The 21,611-nt window shown below is 44.4% G+C and overlaps 1 protein-coding gene across 2 annotated transcripts in view; it reads left to right on the top strand.

Annotated features, from left to right (window-relative positions):
* Positions 1-21,611, top strand: part of SPTBN1 (spectrin beta, non-erythrocytic 1) — a 135,820-nt gene that overhangs the window by 95,280 nt on the left and 18,929 nt on the right. For both annotated transcript variants that reach the window (XM_019549292.1, XM_019549294.1), the window contains exons 18-30: positions 1,134-1,280; positions 5,757-6,020; positions 6,790-7,014; positions 7,527-7,616; positions 7,992-8,270; positions 9,473-9,603; positions 10,427-10,631; positions 11,051-11,425; positions 13,811-14,055; positions 14,792-14,930; positions 17,375-17,459; positions 18,690-18,886; positions 20,695-20,807. In XM_019549292.1, coding sequence (XP_019404837.1) covers positions 1,134-1,280; positions 5,757-6,020; positions 6,790-7,014; positions 7,527-7,616; positions 7,992-8,270; positions 9,473-9,603; positions 10,427-10,631; positions 11,051-11,425; positions 13,811-14,055; positions 14,792-14,930; positions 17,375-17,459; positions 18,690-18,886; positions 20,695-20,807 — 2,495 coding nt within the window. The remainder of the gene's footprint in view (positions 1-1,133; positions 1,281-5,756; positions 6,021-6,789; positions 7,015-7,526; positions 7,617-7,991; positions 8,271-9,472; positions 9,604-10,426; positions 10,632-11,050; positions 11,426-13,810; positions 14,056-14,791; positions 14,931-17,374; positions 17,460-18,689; positions 18,887-20,694; positions 20,808-21,611) is intronic.

The following is a 21,611-nucleotide window of genomic DNA, read 5'->3' as shown; positions in this document are numbered from 1 at the left end:
TCAGAAATTCCCCATTGCCTAAGAGAACCTGCTAGGTGCATTTGGATAAACAAACTGAATAGAAACAGATACTGCTGTCAGTTGCATTTACGTCAATCCGACTTCACAAAGTTGCTCTTGTGTCACAATGATTTAACCGAGAGGAAATCTGTTTTTTATGCCATAAATCCCTACTTCTAAAACTTATGAGCCTCTCTTCCATATTATTTTGAATTGCAATATATGTCTACACCCAAATGAAGAATGTAGGATATCCTTGCGCATCATCAAGGCGTGTGAAGACATATAATGATGAGAAGTTCATCATATTTATACATATTCAACATCTATACACATCCATAAGCATTCAACAGACAGCACAATCTTGCAAATTAATTACACTAATACAGACAGACTGAGCTAACTCCCTGGTCCCTCCTCTTGAACAAAATTGAAAGTTTAAAGTTCTCAGGTTTACTTGTAGGGAAGAGTAAAAGCCCTTTAAGTTTTCCAGCAGCACCCTAAAAATGAGCCTCTAGATGTCTGTGCAGTAGTGATAGACTACCAATACCATATGCTCAATGTGCTGAGCATAAAGTGAATGTCAGAGCTCTCTAGAAGGGTGCTCAATCTATCTACCTCTTTCATGTGTGGCTTCGCCACGGATGCTGCCAAAAGCAAGCCAGCCGGTAGTTAAGGGCTGAATGTAAATTTGGTAATTAGCATATCCCAGTGAGGGCCTGATCTGTGTAATGTGTGATTTGTCAGCTTTCCCAAGTATCAAATACTGTGCATGAGAGCAATGAGAGGTATGCTGTCCTTCTGTGAGAAGTAAACATACATGGTCAGAGCCAAAGCTCATTGGAGTCAGGCAGTCTTTCCACATGCTTCAGAAGGTTTTGGAGCTGGCCTTTTCTCTGTGCAGTAGAAACTGGTTATTTGTGTTGTAGAGGCTGTAAAAGAGATGGACACAGCCTAAAATCCTGAATTTAGACAGCCTCAGATATGATCCAGCTTCTCTCCGTTATCCTTGTAATGGGTTCATTCCCATCAGCCTTGGTGCTGAGTATCTTCCAGTTTTCCATCCTCTCCCAGTTCCATTACAGAGACATGCTTAACCCCAAGCAACCACACTTTTTTTTCACATTTTACAGCTGTCACTTTGGATCAATGAGAAGATGCTTACAGCCCAGGATATGTCTTATGACGAAGCAAGGAACCTACACAGCAAGTGGCTAAAACACCAGGCGTTCATGGCAGAACTTGGATCCAATAAGGAATGGCTGGACAAAATTGAAAAGGTAACTAATTCCATAAGCTGGCTCTCTTCATAAAATACAGTTGCATTCAGATTGGAGACTAAAAATGTTACCCTTATACTGACCAGATTTGCTTTGCATCATCTCTTCAGTTTTACATTAACTAGTTCTCGTTACTTCAGAGCAAATAAGGCTTTGAAAAACAAATCTGCCCAGTTCATCCTCTGTCCCATCTAAGTGGTTTTGTTTCTCTCCAGTCTAATCTATTTCATCTAATCTGGGTGCAATAGAGCCAAGTTTTTACATTGTACTTAGTGACCAGTTTGCCAGTTTTTTTTCCTGTTGCCAAATGATGATGGAAGGAGAAGGGAGAGTGCAGCTTGCTTTTCAGATCCTGGGCTGAAAAGCACAAAAATCTTTTTAGCAAGTGTGTGCAGTGTACTAGCCATGCGTATTGTTGAAAGAAAATGTCTGTAAAAGCCCAGGTTACCATGGTGACTCACTGTTTTGGGAACATAATCCCACCACCTTTCAAAAACAAACCTCATGTGCAAAGGTAAAGCACAGACAGTTTAGTGAATCATTAACATCTGCACAGAGCGGTACCAAGTGATTTTAATAGCATTAATGTGATGTGATGTACTCTTTTTTTTTTTTTTTTCCATTTCGCATTTGAAAGGGAGAACACCGGTACACTAAAAAATTTCCATCCCCAGCCCTTAAAGTGGATTTCTGTTCACTGAAGTTAGTTTAATTGCTTCGTTCCTTTTCCACTATGGCACTCTTTGTATCCCATTAGAGGCTTTTCAGTGATCTGCACATAGTAATACCTTTTAGTGGTGTGATTGAAATACTGCTTTCAGTAGTAGGAGTGCTTTTTCAGCACTACTAATGTATTATCATCCTTTGTCCTTGGAAAGGAAGATTGCAACAAAAAGTAAAGTGCCTGCACCAGAGTTATGTATTGAACCACAATTCCAGATGACCGAATTACCATTAACAGTATTCATGTGCTTTTGTTCTTTGAGCTGTTACCAGTTCCAGAGGTATAGAGTCACTTAGTAGTAGAGACAATATCTCTGAAAGTGAGGTAGTCTTTCTAAAGGAAGAAATATTTTGCATCCAACCATTCCATTGGTGTTTTTCTAAACAAGGGGCCTATTTTCCTGTATGGATTCATCGATTCATATATTATAAGGCCAGACGGCATCTCCAGAAGATCATCACATCCAGCCCCCTGCACCAAGCAGGAAAGATAACTGGGGGTCAGCAATCTGACTGTCTAGTCTCCTCTTGAAGATTTCCAGGGTAGGTGATTGCACCACCTCTAGAGGGAGCTTATTACACAGTCTGGACACCCTGTCGGTGAAGAAACTTTTCCTAATAGTTTCATAGTTGGTAAGGTTGGAAGGGACCTGAGCAGGTCATCAAGTCTGACTCCCTGCCATGGCAGGAAAGAATTGGGGTCAAATGACCCCAGCAAGGTGATTGTCTAGCCTCCTTTTGAAGACCCCCAGGGTAAGGGCGAGCATCACTTCCCTAGGAAGTTGGTTTCAGCTCCTAGCCACCCTGACTGTGAAGTAGCGCCTCCTGATGTCTAGCCTGACCCTACTGTCAATCAGCTTATGGCTGTTATTCCTTGTAACTCCCAGGAGTGCTCAGGGGAATGGGAACTCTCCCACTGCCTGCTGGTACCCCTAGGCAAGTTTGTAGGAGTCCATCAGATCCCCCCCTCAGCCTTCTTTTGTGTAGACTGAATAGGTTCAGGTCCTGTAGTCTCTCCTCACAGGGCCTACCCTGCTGCCCCCGATCATGCGAATGGCCCTCCTCTGGACCCTCTCCATGTTTTCCACATCCCTCCTGAAGTGTGGCGCCCAGAACTGAACGCAGTACTCTAGCTGCAGTCTGACCAATGTCATATGGGGGGGAGGATCGCCTCCTTGGATCTGCTTGTGATGCATCGGTAATGCATGACAGGGTGTGGTTAGTCTTCCTGACTGCGTCCCCACACTGTCAGCCCATGTTCATCTTGGCATCAGTAATGACTTCAGTAAGATCCTTTTCTGCCTCTGTGCTGACAAGAAGGGAGTTCCCCAGCCTGTAGGTATGCTGCAACACCTTGCACTTGTCCATATTGAAACCCATCCTGTTCTCACGCGCCCACCTCTGTAACCTGTTGAGATCTAGTTGTAGCTTGTCCCTCTCTTCTAGTGTGCTCACTTCTCCCCACCTCTTAGTGTCATCTGTGAACTTGAACAAGTTGCTTTTCACCCCCTCTTCCAAGTTGCCGATGAAGATATTGAATGGTGGGGGCCCAAGGACTAAGCACTGAGGAACCCCACTGCCCATGTCCCTCCATGTTGAAAATGGTCCACCACCACTCTCTGGGTATGGCCCTCCAGCCAGTTGGCGACCCATCTGACTGTGGAGGTGTTGACACCACAGTTACCTAAGTTTTTAGTGAGGATGGGATGAGAGACAGTGTCGAATGCCTTCCTAAAGTCCAGAAAGACTGTCTACTACAACACCTGCATCCCGGGCTTTTGTGACCTGTTCATAGAAGGCACCCAGGTTGATCTGACAGGACCTGCCCCTAATGAACCCATGTTGATTGCCTCTAAGCATAATCTCTCCTGCTGGTCCCTTGCAGATGTGCTCCTGGATAATTTTCTCAAAGAGCTTTCCCAGGACGAGGTAAGACTAATGGGCCTGTAGTTTCCTGTGCCCTCTTTCCTCCCTTTTTTGAAAATAGGAACCACATTGGCCCTTTTCCAGTCCTCTGGCACCTCACCAAAGCACCATGAGTGCTCGTAAAGCTGTCCCGCAATGACCTCTACCAGTTCCTCAGTACTCTGGGGTGGAGATCATCGGGACCTGCTGATTTGAACATTTCTAGTCCCTCCATTGACCCTGGGTCTGTCCGGATTCCCAGTGGGGGGATGTCCTTGTCCCTGCTGAGAGAAATGGAAGAAAAGAAACTGTTAAAGAGATTAGCTTTGTTGCCTGATGCCACCGCTAGATTACCAAGCATGTCTTGCAAAGGTCCCGTGTTACTTGGTACCTTCTTTTTACCCCCTATGTATTTAAAAAAGAACTTCTTGTTATCCTTGATCTGGATCGCTAGTCCCAGTTCCATCTCTGCTTTAGCCTTCCTAACAGCCCCCCTACAATCTCAAGCAATGGAGGTATACTTCTCCTTGGTGACGTCCCCTCCCTTCCATTGGGTGTACGCCTCCTTTTTGGCTTAGAGACGTTCCTGGATGCTTTTGGTGAGCCATGGGGGCTTTTGAGCGCTCTTGCCCCCTTTGATCTGTTGAATGTTGAACCTGAACTGATCTTCCAGGAGTTTGTGGCTATTACTTCTGGTTTTCCTCTTGGGTGCTCTGGTGAACAGTTGCTCACCAAGCACTTGATGTGCTCCCCTAGTGTAGTGGTAAGCTGCTACTAGGTCCCCTCTCAGCCTTCTTTTTCTCAGGCTGAAAAGTCCCAGATCCCTCAGCCTTTCTTCCATATGGCTTGCTGTGTAAGACTCTGATCGTATGGGTGGCTCTTTGGAGCCTCTCAAGCTTGTCCATGTCCTTGTTAAAGTGTGGTGTCCAGAACTGGATGCAGTTCTCCAGCTGCAGTCTCACCAGTGCTGAATAGAATGGAAGAATCACCCCCTTGGCTTTTCTGGAGTTGCATCGATTGATGCATGCCAAAGTATTATTTGCCCTACTGGCTACAGCATCATGCTGCCGGCTCATACTCATGCTGTGGTCTGTTATTACCACCAGATCCCTTTCATTCGTGGTGCTAGCCTGTTTGGTGCTGCCAAGCCTGGAGGTATGTCCATCCTGAGGTGGAGCACTTTACGTTTCTCAATGTTGAACGTCATCAGATTCTAATCCACCCAACTTCCTAGCCTGTCTTGTTCCCACATGGAAGGGAAACTAATATGCAAAAGAAGCTAAGACTTTGAAGTCTGTCTATCCAAACAGAGTCCCCCTTAGCATGACTGTCTTCACCCATCCTCCATTTTAGAGCACAGCCATGCTGCTTTTAGCTTAAATTCCCCCAGACCTTTATAAAATGTTCTGTGGTACTGCAGGGATTCTGTACAAGTTAGGGCAACTTTTTTTTTTCGGTCATCACCTCTTCCTTGTTGCGCCACAGGTCTCTTGGGAAGTGTGCCCCAATTCCAACCAAAACATGTAATCTGAATCCCTACATAACCATCATGAGGGACATTCCACAAGGGTTAAATGAAAAGTAGCAGCATGCAGCCAGTACCCTCCACCCATCTGCCCCACCTTCACCCCACACGCACACAACTCCAGTGCCTACAGAAAACCCTCTCCTGGAATTGGAGAGGACTTGGAAGTCTTTGCCCTGAAAAGAAACCTTGAGATGAGATTGATAGAACTGGGTGGCTAGTGCTGCCAAACCAAAAGGGACTCTATTACTGAGATTCATTTAATGAACAGAACTATGATGCTCCTGCTTGATGTTTCATTTAATTTGCTGTGTACTTTACAGGAAGGGATGCTTCTCATTGCAGAGAAGCCAGAGACTGAGGCCATAGTGAAAGAAAAGCTGACAGGTCTGCACCAAATGTGGGAGGAGCTAGAATCCACTACTCAGACCAAGGCTCAGCGACTCTTTGATGCAAATAAAGCTGAGCTGTTCACCCAGAGTTGTGCTGATCTGGATAAATGGCTGAATGGCTTAGAGTGCCAGATACAATCTGATGACTACGGAAAGGATCTTACCAGCGTCAACATTCTGTTGAAAAAACAACAGGTAAATGAGATGTGGCATGTGTAAAAGAGGGAGAAATGGCAGCTCTACACAAGCTTAGGAAGAGACGAGCAGTGCTTTCAATTTAGAAAAAGATTTAGTTCATTCTTCTTTCTTCTTGTTAGTTTTTGCCTTTCCTTAAACAAGAAAGGACAATCAGAGACATGCTGACCCCAAATGCTCAGTGTCACTTCCCCCCTCCCTCCCTCCCCACCTCCCATTTGCCTGTTTATACTGTTTCTCACCCTCAGGATGATCCTCCAGTATTTGTTTGCCCTTCACTTGGCATCTTCAAGTTGCTTGCTCCCTAATTCCCTATAGTTAGAGCCATGAGCAAAGTCATTCTGCCCCTACTGTTTATCCTGCTCCAGAATTGTTAGACTGAATTATGAGTAGCTAGTAAAGAGTAAGTTCTGGTGACCAAATTCACCCCTTGCACAAACAGATACAGTAGCCCTTGTGACTTCAGTGATGTTAACCCCTGTTGTTCAGCAGGGAACCTGGCCTTAATGTGCCCTCCTTGCAGGTGCCTTCCTCCAAACAGGAAGGATGCATTAATACATATGGGCAATACTTGTGACATTTTAAAACATGTTCAAGTGTCCCAGTAATTACCGGTGTAAGGCAGATTCCTACATGCTAAGATTCATCTTTTGTTCTGGTCCAACATTGTGAAGGTAGTGACATTTTCCAGTCAGACAAATTACATGTAATAAGTGTATGGGGATTTTTTTTTTCCCAAGTCCTGATGGCATATTTTCTCCTTTTCTAGATGCTTGAGAACCAAATGGATGTTCGTAAGAAGGAGATAGAAGAGCTACAAAGCCAGGCACAGGCTTTGAGCCAGGAGGGGAAGAGTACTGATGAGGTTGATGGTAAACGTCTTATTGTAGAGCAGAAATTTTTGGAATTACTGGAACCTTTAACTGAACGGAAGGCAAATTTATTGGCCTCCAAAGAGATCCACCAGTTCAACAGGGATGTAGAAGATGAGATTGTGAGTATAAGCCATGTTCCCCTTGTAAACAATCAGAACAGTCGGGCATTTGAAACTGGTTCATCTCTCACTGATATGTTAGACCAAGGGTGTTTAATTGACAGCCCGCAGGGTTCCCCACAGGCCCAAAAATTTGGTGGCAGCATTAATTGCTACTTTAATTGCTGCTTCCCAGCTGTCAATCTCTAGATCTGTGGTGAACCCTATGGGTGGATAGTGTGGGTTCTGCGTGCTAGATCAAACACACAGGGTTAGGGCAGCACAGGGCCTGATCCAGGCGGGATGAGGCAGCATCTAGACATGGTGGGCCCAACCCCATGTGGGATCCAGCCCATGGACCAACCTCATGCCACGCATCCAACCTGTGGGGCTGAAAGGTTGAGCACTACTGTGATACTGTTGCATTTCCAAGTCCCAGGTCTCCTAGATTTCATCTCTCCTCTCCTCTCCTCCTCTCCCATCTATCTAGGATTTCTCTATTAATGAAGTTGTTTTGGTCATTTCTCTTTTAGTTGTGGGTTGGCGAGAGGATGCCTATAGCAACATCTACTGATCATGGACATAACCTCCAGACTGTTCAGCTACTAATAAAGAAAAATCAGGTGTGTACTGCTTTCAGAGGTACCTATGTTGTGTTAGCTACCTGTTCTCAGTATGCAGTAGAACTTTACTGTGACAAATATTTCAGGAGGCTTTGCTTGGGAGGAGTTTGCTCAAAATGCTTAGGCCAGACCGTGGATGCTGCAGAGTGAGTGTGCTGGGAGTGGCAAAAGTGCAGAGGTTCCCTATCCCTCTGATATCTTTATGCAGGAGACAGTCTTCATTTGTCAGTCAAACCAAGGCAGTCCAGACAGCTAAGGTGCCTTTTGCTACATTTGATTCTGTCCTACTTGGATGACAGCCTTGCTGGGCCTCATCATTTTCACAAGCATTTGTTTGGGTGGAGTTTCTAATGAGCTCATTGTTTTCCTGTATAGACACTTCAGAAAGAAATCCAAGGGCATCAGCCTCGCATTGATGACATTTTTGAGAGGAGCCAGAATATCCTTACAGACAGCAGCCCTAACGCGGAAGCGATTCAGCAGCGACTTGGTGACTTGCAGCAGCTGTGGAACCTCCTAATTGAGGAGACGGAGAAACGCCACAAGCGCCTGGAGGAGTCTCACAGAGCACAGCAGTATTACTTTGATGCTGCTGAGGCTGAGGCCTGGATGAGCGAGCAGGAGCTGTATATGATGTCAGAAGAGAAGGCCAAGGTGAGCAACTTTACAGTGAAACAAGCTTGCTTTTTAATTGCTATGAGCAAAGAGTAGGAAGAGGCATAATACAATATGTCATAAACACAATAACTGAATTGCCCTCTTGAGGCGGAGTCATTTCACAAGACATCTTACTGGGTGGAGCTCCCAGAGAATTGTTCTTGCTGTATCAACTCAGATTAATGGTGCAGCAGTCTCAGATAATAATAGTACCACCATGTATTAGCACAGGATGTGTGGCGTATGCATGTTTTTCTGTATGCTGGTATAAGGTCAAATTGTCCAGCAGTTTGTCATCACTGGAGGAGCACAAAGCAAGCAGACCACATTGATAATCTAGCCCACAATTTCAGAATCCTGAATACTCAGTTAAGATCATGCTGCTTCCACGAAGTCACACACATCAGAGGAACAGTTCTCCAAATCTGTCCTAAGTTCAGTGTTTATCAGTGTTAACAGCTCCTGCTGTTAGAATGATGATGATGATGACAGAATGCATTGATTAATCTGGTGAAATGAATAACATTTTTACACCCATGTAACAGATCCATGGGCATTCTGTTTCCAGATAGCATAAATTTCCTGGTTTTCTAAGCTAAGCAAATGAAAAGCATCTTCCTTTACATTCCAACCGCAAACAGTCAGTCTACCATAATGGCTAAGGGTGAAGAGTTTACTGGTGATTTCAAGTAGCATAGTGAGCTGGATTTAGTTGTCATTTTAATTACATACTGCAAGCTTTGAGACAGTTGCTTTGTTGTAAGCAAGTTTTTCCATGCTGCTTAGAATTCCTTGGTTTTGACACAAGCTTGTAAGTGCAAAGCCAGACAAATGACCCACCTAAAATGTGTTAATTTTCTTTGGAGCCCTGCACATCAACAGCATTCTAGAAGCTTGCCTAAGAGCTTCACAATTTAAGGAAATGTAGCATGCTTGATGCATAATGGATTTAATTTTGCTTTGGATACCATCCTTCCGCTTGTAATTTCCTTGTCTGTGGTTACCATTTACTATAGGCTCAACTAGTTATGTACCGTTATCTGAACAAATGTCTCCAAGTTGTGTCTGAAAGCAGCCTTTTAGCAATTTCTTAATGCTGGCAAGTCCACTGGGCTTTCTTCACACACCAACATGAGCTCGTTGTTGCTGCATACTTCCATGGAATAGAGGAACCAGACTAATTTCTGTCACTGTTACAGGATGAACAGAGTGCAGTATCCATGTTGAAGAAGCACCAGATTTTGGAACAGGCTGTAGAAGACTATGCTGAGACAGTGCATCAGCTTTCTAAGACCAGCAGAACTTTGGTTGCAGACAACCATCCAGAAAGGTTAATACTGCTTATTAATTAGATTGTGAATTAACTTTTAATAGTTCATTGTCTTGGGAGAAAATGAAATATAAACAGTAAAGCAAAACGGTGCTGGAATGGAACCAGCTTATTTGGAGATGGCTCAGTCTCCACCTTTCTTTAACTCAAAAGCACTCCCTAGTGGTCACTTTAGAGCAGTATAATACATGTTTGAGATTTAGTCTCTGGGCTCTTATGGTTCCGCTGGTTGCATACTGGAATATTGTAGTAATTTATAATAAGGCAGAGGAAAGGCATATTAAAAGGGAGTTTTGCAGCTTACAGGAAATCAAAGCAAAGAAGATGACAAATGGAACTTTCACTTTCCTGTGGAAACGCTGAGTCTTGGGATGAAAGACATCTGTTGGTGCTCTTGACTGTCAATTTAGAATTAACTTCTAACAGAGAAGGAAATCCTAACTGTCTGAGCCAAGCAAATAATAACTCGGGTCCTTCCTCTTAGTTATGGGACAAGTCCACTGAATGGTCTCCAGCCAAGACAAATGGCCAGCTTTGTTCACTTTTAGCATTTTCCACAGTCCATGCATGTTTTAGGTTTTTACCTGTTGGGCTGAGCCTTCAGCTAATGTATTCAGCACAGTTTCATTGACTTTCGGTGGAGCTGCATGAGCTAAGGATGTAGCCCAGGATGTTTTGTGCACCCTAGAGAGACATGTTCTAGGAGCCAGGCATTCAGAGAATAATTTTTTCCCTCTTAGATTTTGTTGTTGTTAGGGTTTATTTTCTTTCAAAACCCTGGTGATGTCTCAGTACAATTTTTGCTGTTTTGTTTTTTCTCTAGCGAGCGCATCAGTATGCGGCAGTCCAAGGTGGATAAGCTGTATGCAGGCCTGAAGGATCTAGCTGAAGAGAGGAGGGGCAAACTGGACGAGAGACACAGGCTCTTTCAGCTTAACCGGGAAGTGGATGACTTGGAGCAGTGGATTGCTGAGAGGGAGGTGGTGGCTGGATCCCATGAGCTGGGACAGGATTATGAACATGTAACGGTGAGTTCTTTTTGGCCTTGGCTGTAGACTTGTCTAATTTTTCCGTGAGTTGCACACGGAAGTTGGCTGATTTAAATCAATGGTAAGTTTTGTATATTTTATCGGCCAAATTGTAAATCTATACCAGTATGAGCTCTTCAATTATTTGCTTTCTGTTTGCTTACTAAAAATATAAGTGGTATATCATAGGATTTCTGAACTGGCCTTGAACTGCCTCTGGTTCTAGTCTGTGGATTACAGCACTTGGAAGACTTGCTGTTATAAAGTTTCTGATGATCTGGGGCATATTCCAAAAGTGATAGAGTACGTCATAGCTGCATTGTATTTGTAATTCTAGATGATGGATTAACAACAAGAAGGTCAGTACAAACAGCAGTGTTTTTACAGTTGTTGTTTATACACTTTTATACACTTTTCAGATGCTACAAGAGCGATTCCGTGAATTTGCTCGAGACACTGGAAACATTGGACAGGAGCGAGTTGATACTGTTAACCACATGGCCGACGAGCTCATCAATTCAGGACATTCTGATGCTGCCACCATTGCAGAATGGAAAGATGGTCTCAACGAGGCGTGGGCTGACCTGTTGGAGCTCATTGACACAAGAACGCAGATTCTAGCTGCCTCTTATGAACTGCACAAATTTTACCATGATGCCAAGGAGATCTTAGGACGTATCCAAGATAAACATAAGAAGTTACCTGAAGAACTTGGTAGAGACCAAAATACAGTGGAAACACTACAGAGAATGCACACAACGTTTGAACATGATATCCAAGCTTTGGGCACCCAGGTGTGTATTAAGTGTGCGCTGTTCAGTGTGTGGATATAGGAATCTGGGAATTTGAGTTCTGCTCTTATTTCTGCCCCCAAGTGGCTGGGAGATCAAACTGCAGTCTGCTTTTCAAAATGCATCTTTATGTGAGTAGCTTCATATGAGTTATTCTTCCTCCTTTTCTTGTAATTTTCTTTTCTAATGACCAATGGTGGGTAAATCTGCAGGTGTTCTTAAAGCTCAAGTTATTCTAAAGGTATCGATAATTTTCTGTTGAAATATACCATTTCCTCCCCTTGGTTAGGAACAAAAGAAGTCAGGGGACTTATTTGTTGATTCTGAGGACAAGCAGTGAGGTTCAGACTTTCACCTCCTATTGCTGGGGAATTAGCCATGCAGTTCCTGTTTTTAGTGAGTAGTGTACCAGTATGAAAACATGGAGGGAATGGGGGATGGACAGATCAAACCAGCCCCCCAGAAGACCTCTGTTATATTGTCAGCGTTAGATTGTCTGGCTCATTTGTTTGGAAAATAAGCTTTTAAATAACCTTCTGATCTAAATTAAATTGAACTAAACAGAACACCTCCTAAGCACTTTCAGAAAAAGGCATTGAACTAATGGTAAATCTGTCAGGGTGTTTTATATCAGGAATAATTTTCAAGTACAGACTTCTGTGCCATAAACCCAAATTCTTGGGGTACAGTGATAGTAGGTATCTTAATGAGATGCAAAGGAAGTTGTCTGGGTCACTGTGGCCATATTTAATTTTTTTTTCTGAACATTAGGCAAGCTTCAGCTGTTCAGTGGATGAGCATGTTCCAAACAGTATGTGGTGGGAGAGTGGGGGCACAGAATTTAAATGACAACATTTAATCGTCTCAAAATTTTCTCATCCTTGGTATTATTATTTCTACTTATTGATGAAGTGTGTAGACTTTTAGCTGCTATATAGTCAGTCTAATAACTAGCCTTTTTATGACTTCATTACTCCTTCAACATTCCTTTTTTATGATACGTTTTAAAAAGTATAGATGAGGAAACTTCTGACAAAAAGACTTGGCTATCATTTGGGAAACACACTGATGCCCTTGTCTCTCCAGCTCTGGTTTTTATGAGTTTTTTCATTGTAGAGTGAATGGTGATTGTGGTGTGCAGGAAGGGCCGAAGTGGATATTCTTATGGATGTATCTGAGCAGATGTTTGTTGCATAGTTCTCTGTAATCACAAGTGACTAGGCTTGATAATCTTTCCAGGCTCATGTTCCTAATAGACCATCCAGGGTCCTATTAATAATAATTCTTACTATTTTTCATAGGAGGTAAGCTTGTGGCTAATTTGTCTGGGCCCAGTTCACTATTGTTCTGCAATATATGTGTGTAGTGTACACCAGAGCAAAGTGGGTATAACACTTCTTCTATTCTGATAGTGCTTTACACCCATGGAATGCAAGTCCCATAAAAAGATGGGAGACCGTCTCAAACAGATGTAGGGATTGTGATGGGTAGCTAACTGAAAATGGAATCTCAGTGCAGTGCTGTCATCGTTTGGATATTTAAACAAGGGAATAGAAAGTAGGAGTACAAAAGTTACCTGTACATCTTGATCTGCATTGCTGGAATACTGTATGTAGTTCTGGTGTTAACCCTTCCAGAAGGGTGTTGAAAGAAGTGGGGAAGAGTTCAAAATATTATCGAAGAATGATTTGCACTTTAGTAAAACATGCCTTTTAGTGAGGCAGCTGTAAAACAATACTTAGTTTAATTTAGAGAGTATGATTTGATTATGGCCTCTCTGGAGAAGAGATTTCTGATGGTACAGGTCTCTTTAATTTATGAACAGAGGCATGGCAAGATCTAATGGGTAGACCATTTGGACATATTCCCTCTGGAAATAAGTTGCAGATTTTTTAAATGAGGGTAATTAACTATTGGAACCACTTACCCAAGGGGAATGATGGTTTCTGTATCGTTTTAAGTCTTTGTATCAAGATTGGATGGTTTTCTAAATGATATGATGAACGTCAACTAGGAGTTACAGGCTTGTTATGGAAAATACTGACCCATGCTAGCAAAGTCAGATTTTATTATTGGAAATGTCCCTTCTGGCCTTAAATCCGTTAATCCCTTTGTATTGGTGCAGGTAACAGCGTGCATCTCTTTCCTATGAGGTTTATTAACCAAAGGTCTCTTGTTCTTTATGTAGTCCCTCTCCCCCTTTCTAAAACAGAAAGCTAAGAGAATATTAAATAAGGCTTTCAGAATGGTAAATTTTGTATTTAGAAGCATGAAAGTATTAGACATTAAGAAATGGTTCATGATATACATTTACATCTGGAATGTATTTAGACTTCGGAGTAGCAGGCACATGTGAGTTGAGATGTTGTTCTTCTTCACCCTCATTAGGTGAGACAACTGCAGGAGGATGCTGCACGTCTTCAGGCTGCCTATGCTGGGGACAAGGCTGATGACATCCAGAAGAGGGAGAATGAAGTCCTAGAAGCCTGGAAAGCTCTGCTAGATGCCTGCGAGGGCCGCAGGGTTAGACTGGTAGATACAGGGGACAAATTCCGTTTCTTCAGCATGGTTCGGGATCTCATGCTTTGGATGGAAGATGTTATTCGGCAGATTGAAGCCCAGGAGAAGCCAAGGTAACTTGAAAAGTTGGAGAGGTATATTGCAGGCTGCTTGGTGGGTTGAGGACTATTGGGCAGTTAGGAGAACGGAGAAGTGGGATGCTTCCAGGCAAGTGGAACACAGTGGTTATTTGGATACTTTGATTAGAAAGGTTACTGAGGAGCAGGGTGACAGCCACCACCACATGATTAGGATGTAGAGCTGTGCTTACTGACACGTTGAAGGAAATGCAGAGCCAGCTGCAGAGAAGTATATAAGGAGCCACTAGGGCATAGCTGGTATTGGAAAATTAATGTCACATGATTTTGCACATGTAATCTGTTTCAGACCAAAAATAGGTTCATTCTTAACAAAGACGTACACAACCATTTCATTCCTTCATGCAATGGCAGACTAAAGAACCGCTGATCTAGAACTTAATCCCATTTTTTTTTGGACTTGAAGTACCTCTCCATACCCTTTGTGAGTTGAGTGGCACCCAATTAAAAAAAAATTGTTCATATATTACAGTGCTTATTACCTCCTTGCAGAGGGGTCAGGCAGTGGGGGTGGGGGATTGAACCAGCAGGGACAAGCTTGATCTTGCCTTTATCTGTTTATTTTCTCACACCTCATGGCGCCCTCCAAATGATCTATTGAAAAGTAGTATTCTGCATTTCTACTTTATCTGATTTACTTAACAATATGTTGACTCAACAGTGCTGTTAATTTGAGAGCATACATTTCTGAACTATAGATGTGTTGTTTTAGGGATGTCTCATCTGTTGAATTACTAATGAACAATCACCAGGGTATTAAAGCAGAAATTGATGCCCGCAATGATAGTTTTACTACCTGCATTGAACTTGGCAAATCTCTCCTGGCAAGAAAACACTATGCATCAGAAGAGGTAATGTGCTTTCTGACTACACAGAAGCTGCAGTGCAGTGCAGCTATGGATTTTGTTTTGACTGTAGAAGGCTTGCATTGTGCAATCTGTTGCCTAATGAGATGTTCATTTATAATAGCATGCAGTGCTTCAGGGTCCATTGTGCTTGCATTTGTGAGATTGCTTTATAATTTCACTTTTCCCATCTATGTAGGATAGAGAAACTGTCCCCAGACTGATACCTAAGCTTATACCAAACCTTTTGTTCCAGGGAACACACAGAAGTGACTCATACCCTGTTTGGCTAGAGGGGAGGATTGTGAACTGTAGAATTATGAATTCTTTAAGCAAGGGGAGAGGCAACGAGGCCAGCTCTGTCTTGTACCAGGTGCTGCCCAGCTGGGGCAGGATGGAGCTGCAGGCAGCTTGTCCGGGAGGGGGGCAGCTCCCCGTCCCTGCGCGCCCCTTGATGGGGGGCATGTGTCCCCCCCCCCGGATTTGTGCATGGGGTGAGGGAGAACTACATACTACAGGCTCGGGGCCAGGGGCTGTGCAACCCTCTTCCTGGCGGGGGCGCTGGGCTGGGGCTCCACTCAGGGTAGGCGAGTGGTGGTGGTTGGAGGAGGGACTACGGGGTGGCCTATAGCTACCCCAAAATTACCTGTAGTGTCATGTGTCCCTCCCAGCACCACTGCTGCCTGCCCCGAGCCTGACCCCCCTGCTAGAAAGAGGCCGGCGCAGCCCACGGGCCCAAGTCCACAGTGGGCTGTCCACCCTCGCCCCATGCACAAACCCTGGGGGCAAATGAAGTGCTGGGGAGCTGCTTCCCCTTCCCACGCCTCCATGTCTCCCAGACAAGCAACCTGCAGGTCTGTCCTGCTACCCACCTTGGCTGTGCAGTGCCTGCCCCAGCCTTCCTCCTCCCCGTAGGGGCCTTGATTTGCGCATACCCCCCCCAGTGCCCCTTCCCCCCGCCCCCCAAACATACCAGCCAGATGCTAGTCTCCAAGCTGCTGGGCTGCATATTTGCTATCCAATCAGTATCAGACCATGTGGCTAGTTAATAATTGGCCATCGGTATTGGCCAAAAAAACCTTTATTGTTGCACTCCTAGACACAACTAGACTGTGTAGCCAAAAAGATAGAGGCTCAGCTCTTACTTCTTTGCTGCCTCCCATGGGATAAAAATATCATTGCTACATAGCTATACATCATGCTATATGGGATCGCTACATATAGAGGAGACTGGTATTTTCTGTGCCTGCATTACAAATGAATACTGTGGCATGTTCTCAAAGAGACATTTTCAAACAGTATGCTCGTTGAGAAAAATGGAGGGTTCGTGTTAGGGTATCAGTGTATTTTGGTACTGTCAGCATAGTTTGCTATGGGCAATGTCCCCTCTAAGGAGCAGCAGTCCATGAGCATCCCGCCTCGGTCCGTGAGCACACCGCCTTTGTTCGGCGTGGGACACTTACCAAAGGGGGCTGGGAGCTGGGGACCGGAGCCGGGGGCCAGAGGCTGGGGGCCAAGGCTGGGGTCTGGTGCAGGCTCCACTGGCTCTGGGGAAGTGCTCCATTTCCCTACATTGGGGCCGGAGAGTGGAGCACTTCCCTGGAGCCGGCAGAGGCCTGCGCTGACCGCCTGCCTGAGCCTCCGTCCCTGCCTTGCCTCACCTTGGGGAGGAGCCGCTGCCTGCCCCAAGTAAGGCTCCGCCGCCTCCAGGACACGCCCCTGGAGGCCATGCCAGGGAGCAGGCGGTGTTCTGGTGCCAGTGGAGACTCACTCGGGGCAGGCAGTGGCTCCTCCCCAACGTGAGGCAAGGCAGGAAAAGAGGCTGGGGCTGGTGGCTGGTGCAGGCTCTGCTGGCTCCAGGGAAGTGCTCCACTCCCTGGGCCTGATGTGGGGAAGCGGAACACTTCCCCGGAGCTGGTGGAGCTCGCGCCAGGCTCCAGCTCCAGCCTCTCCTGGTGCATGGCCTTGAAAGGGCTGTGCGCGGCCGCACTTTTAGTTGTGCGTGGCCGCACATGCGCGCACCTTAGAGGGAACCTTGGGTATGGGTATTTAGCAGGGTTAGTATGTGGATTATTTTCCAAAAACAGGTGAAAGATGGATTGCATGGTTGCATCAGATGGATTTTTTGGCAAAAATAAGCTGTGTCTAATTTAGATTTTTATTGAATATTCCAAAGTTTGGCTTTTTAACAAATGTATGAATTCATGGAAATGGCATCTTTTTAATTTTGGAAGTGCGCTTCTAATCAGGATTCACAACGTCTGTTTGTTCTCATCATCCTAAGAGAAACCAACTACACTCTCCTCCATGAAGCCTTGCTGACAGCCTTGTACAAAGAATCCTGTTTGTGAAAATTGGCACCTTTTTGTTTGCAATACCTTCTTATGCAGGGATGATCTTGTTTTACTTGGTACTTACGTAACCTTCCTTCATTCTTTTCTGAAATTCAGATCAAGGAAAAGCTACTGCAGTTGACAGAGAAGAGGAAAGAAATGATTGACAAATGGGAAGACAGATGGGAATGGCTGAGACTCAGTAAGGATGCATTTTAGTTCCCCTTCAGCAGGGTGACCTGTAACTACATGCGCATTGGTGTCTTTTTGTAACCAGTGAAAGAAAACACAGCAATTTAACTTTTTGGTTTGGATTTCTTGGGGGTGAATTTCCTTGTTAGCCATAACTGCTGCCTCCTATGATACAAGAACTGAGTAAAGACTCAGGCCTGCACCAGAAAAGTTCAGATTAGATGAAAGTTTACCATTGACGTCAAGGAGGGCAGAATTAGAGCCCTCCTGGACTATGGATACATTACTTGGATTTTTTTATTGACTACACAGTAAAATAACTCAGTTTACTGAGTTTCAACAGAGGAAGCAGTAACAAAAAGGCACTCTTAAGACCAGTCTAAGATGCTCCTTGTGTGCAGCACATACTTGCATTGTGTAATGTAAGAGAGACTAGATCTCTGGAAATATATGGGTTAAGAAATGATGTACTACTAAACTTTAGAAACCTCTAGATTTCCTACATTGGAAACAAAAAGCCAGCAGTGGTGCTACCACTGCATCATGATATGGTCACTAGGGTCACATTTCACAGATTCTTAAATAGATCCAGCTAGGTGATGGGGTCAAATCCTCAGTCAATTTTCTTATTATACCATTCTTGTGTATTATGTTGTTACAGAATTTTTATTGACTATTCCCTCTCTTACGAGCTTTCATGTTTGAAAACACACTAGTTAGTAAATTTTGTATTCTTACATCTTGGAATCATTTAGGTTTCCAGGGAATAGTTACCTTGTTATTAATGGATAGGTAATATACTGATGTGTGGGTTCTTGAGTCTGTGATGCTGCCCTTGACTAGTTGCCAAATTCAGTGGGAGTTAAATTGGGCCCTGCACCACTAGCACATTTAGAGAAGCTCATGGTGTCGGATACTTGCATATCTCAGTACATTAACTACTCATTAATAAAAGCAAGCACTAAAGAGAGCATAGTATAGTTATTCTCTGGAGCACCATACTGCCACACATTCCTTCTTCACTCCATCTCCAACTGCAAGAGGCATTGAGGCATTCTGCAGGATATGTCTTGTCTGCTAGTGTCAGGAGCAAACCAGACTGTGTAAGGAGCATCCCTAAGGGTCTTAAATAGTCTTCCCCCTTACCCTGTCAGATTTTAAAATCACATTCTGAAGAGGCCTGATCACACTGTGCTGTTTCAGTGTTGCTAGACACTGACTTCTTTATGCTTTTGCTCAGTTTTGGAGGTACATCAGTTTTCAAGGGATGCTAGCGTGGCAGAGGCCTGGCTGCTGGGGCAGGAGCCATACCTATCCAGCCGTGAGATAGGTCAAAGTGTGGATGAAGTGGAAAAGTTAATTAAGCGGCATGAAGCATTTGAGAAATCTGCAGCTACATGGGATGAAAGGTTTGCAGCACTGGAACGACTGACTACGGTGAGTACTTCATAAATCCCCAGAGGCTGCTTCCTTTTTGTGCTTAAGCTCACTGAAGAGGTCTCTGCTAAGCCAGGCCAGTTGCTTGCCACACTTGCTATTCTTCCTGTGCATCGGGATGGTTTGTTCCTGCACCCTTAGTAAGGTTTTGTTAAAATACAGCCGGCAATCCTGGACTCCTTTCCCCCTCGGACTCTCTTCCCAGGGGATCCTGCCCATCAGTTCCCTGAGGGGGTCAAAGTCTGTTTTTCTGAAGTCCAGGGTCCATACTTTGCTGCTCTCCTTTCTTCCTTTTGTCGGGACCCTGAACTCAGTCATCTTGTGGTCACTGCTGCCCAAGTTGCCATCATCTACTACATTCCCCACTGATTTCTTCCCTGTTTGTGAGCAGCAGGTCAAGAAGAGCGTGGCCCCTACCTAGTTGGTCTATCCAACACTTGCACTAGGAGGTTGTCTCCAACACTCTCCAAAAACTTCCTGGATTGCCTGTGCACTGCTGTATCGCTCTCCCATGAGATGTCAAGGTGATCGAAATCCCCCTTAAGAACCAGAGCCTCTGATCTGGAAACTTCAGCTAGTTGTCTGAAGAAAGCCTCATCTACTTCATCTTCCTGGTCTGGTGATCGGTCAGACCCCCACCATGACATCACCCTTGTTGGTCTCCCCTTGACCCTAACCCAGAGACTTTGACAGGCCTATCTCCAGTTTCATACTGGAGCTCTGAGCAATCATACAACTCTTTTACGTAAACCACAACTCCTCTTCCTCTTCTCCCCTCCCTGTCCTTCCTGAACAGTTTGTACCCATTCATGACAGTGCTGTGGTCATGTGAGCTGTCCCACCAAGTCTCTGTAATTCTACTCGCATCATAGTTCCTTGACTATATGCAAGGACTGCCAATTCTTCCTGCTTGAAGGAAGCGTGTACAGATACCTGAGGTGACTAGCTGATTGCCTTACTTTCTCAGGAAGAATGAGGCCTACCCTGTTGCCCCTTCCTGCTTGCCGTTCTTCCTGGTCCCCTGCTATCCCACCTACTTCAGGGCTTTGTTCTCCATTCCTCTGTGAACCTAGTGTAAAGCCCTCCTCCCTAAGTTAGCAAGCTTTGATTGGCTGTAACAGCTGCTTTGATTGGTTCTAATGCAAGCCAACTATTGGAAGTGCCCCAGTAAAAGTATGGAGAGCCAGAAGAAGGCTCTGGAGCGCAGCTGCGATGTCGATAATTAATACTCGGAGAGCCTGCTATTATGTTTGGAGAAAAATTTATTTCAGTCACTTAAATGAAAGTGGGTTGATTTTTCACATGTGCTGAGAATCGCAGCTGCTGCTGCAGTTCATGGGAGCTGCAGTTTCCAGCACCTTTGAAAATCAGGCTGTTTTTATTTAGATGGATAAATTTAGACAGTGAAGTTTGGTACTTGTTGTCACAGTGTATGTCAAGCAAGTAGGTTATCACTGTGCTCCAGGCTCTTAACAGTTTGGGATGTTTTCTGTATATGTAATGCAGTGCATTTGTTTTGAAAATAGAAACCATAGGCAGTAAACAGTTGTGGAAACAATTGTGGATGCTGATGTAGACAATAATAATAATTAAGGACCTGATACTGAACATCATCATGTTGACTGTAGGCTGACAGCTCACTTGAGTATTGGTGTGCAGCATCAGGTCCTACAGGCTTGTTTCAGTAAATTTTGATACTAGTGTTGTATCAGCAAAATGAATGGGGATATTGTTAGCTTCTAGAAATGCTTCTGAAAAAATGGCTGAGCTGCAGGTCTTTAACATCCGCAAATACTTTCACTCTCCAGTTGGAGCTACTGGAAGTACGTCGACAGCAAGAAGAAGAGGAGAGAAAGAGGCAACCTCCTTCTCCAGAGCCAAGTCCAAAGGTCACAGATGACGCAGATTCACAACAGCAATGGTAACTCAAACAATATTAATTCATTTCTTCCCTTCCCCAGCTCCCATCCCAAGGAATGGTAGCTTTCTTCAGACAACCATCAGGTCTGTTGATATATCTGAAGGGAGGACTCTGTGATTAAAGCTTATGGTGTGCCCTTATGTGTGATCCTTTCTGAATTCTGTGTTTTAGAGGAGGTAAGGTAGGACACAGATGCAAGCACCTTTTATCCACTCAGCTTACCGTTGCCTGACCTCATCATAAAGATGCAGCGTACCCAGTACTGAGGTAGTAGTTACACTTCCACCTTAGTGGAAGGTGTACCATCTTACCTGCTGTACAAAAGTGGTAGGATTGTCTCTCTCAAAATCAGCAGGGAATTCAGAGTTGTGGGGGGAAGAATCCCTAGCACCAACCAAGTGGAGGGAGAAGGCTTGTGCTCTGTTGTTTGATTTTACAAGCAACTCAAGCAACCCCAGGATGGGGATTAGTTTGCCCTAAGCCCGTGTATCCTTTGCTCAGAGTAAGATGGGGACTCTCCATCTGTCTGCAATGATTAAATGAAACCAGATGAACTCAGTCCACTGCTCATGTAATCATGAGTTCAGAACTAAAGAACCAAGAAGAATTCTGGATTTAGGAAAAATGCTCACAAGGGATATTGTTACGATGACCGAGCCACCCACCCTTGTTTAATGTGTAACTAGAGATCTCTGTGCACCTGCAAAGGTTTTGGCTAGAGGTGCACTGATACGTTCATTGGTCCATATTGTATTGCCACTGATAAAAGGAAAATTGACATTATTGGCAATTGGCTTTTTTTGG

The sequence above is a fragment of the Crocodylus porosus genome, unplaced genomic scaffold (assembly GCF_001723895.1).
Source record: "Crocodylus porosus isolate Cpor-Errol unplaced genomic scaffold, CroPor_comp1, whole genome shotgun sequence".
Lineage (NCBI taxonomy): Eukaryota > Metazoa > Chordata > Crocodylia > Crocodylidae > Crocodylus > Crocodylus porosus.
This window is presented reverse-complemented; position numbering and strand designations above follow the sequence as displayed.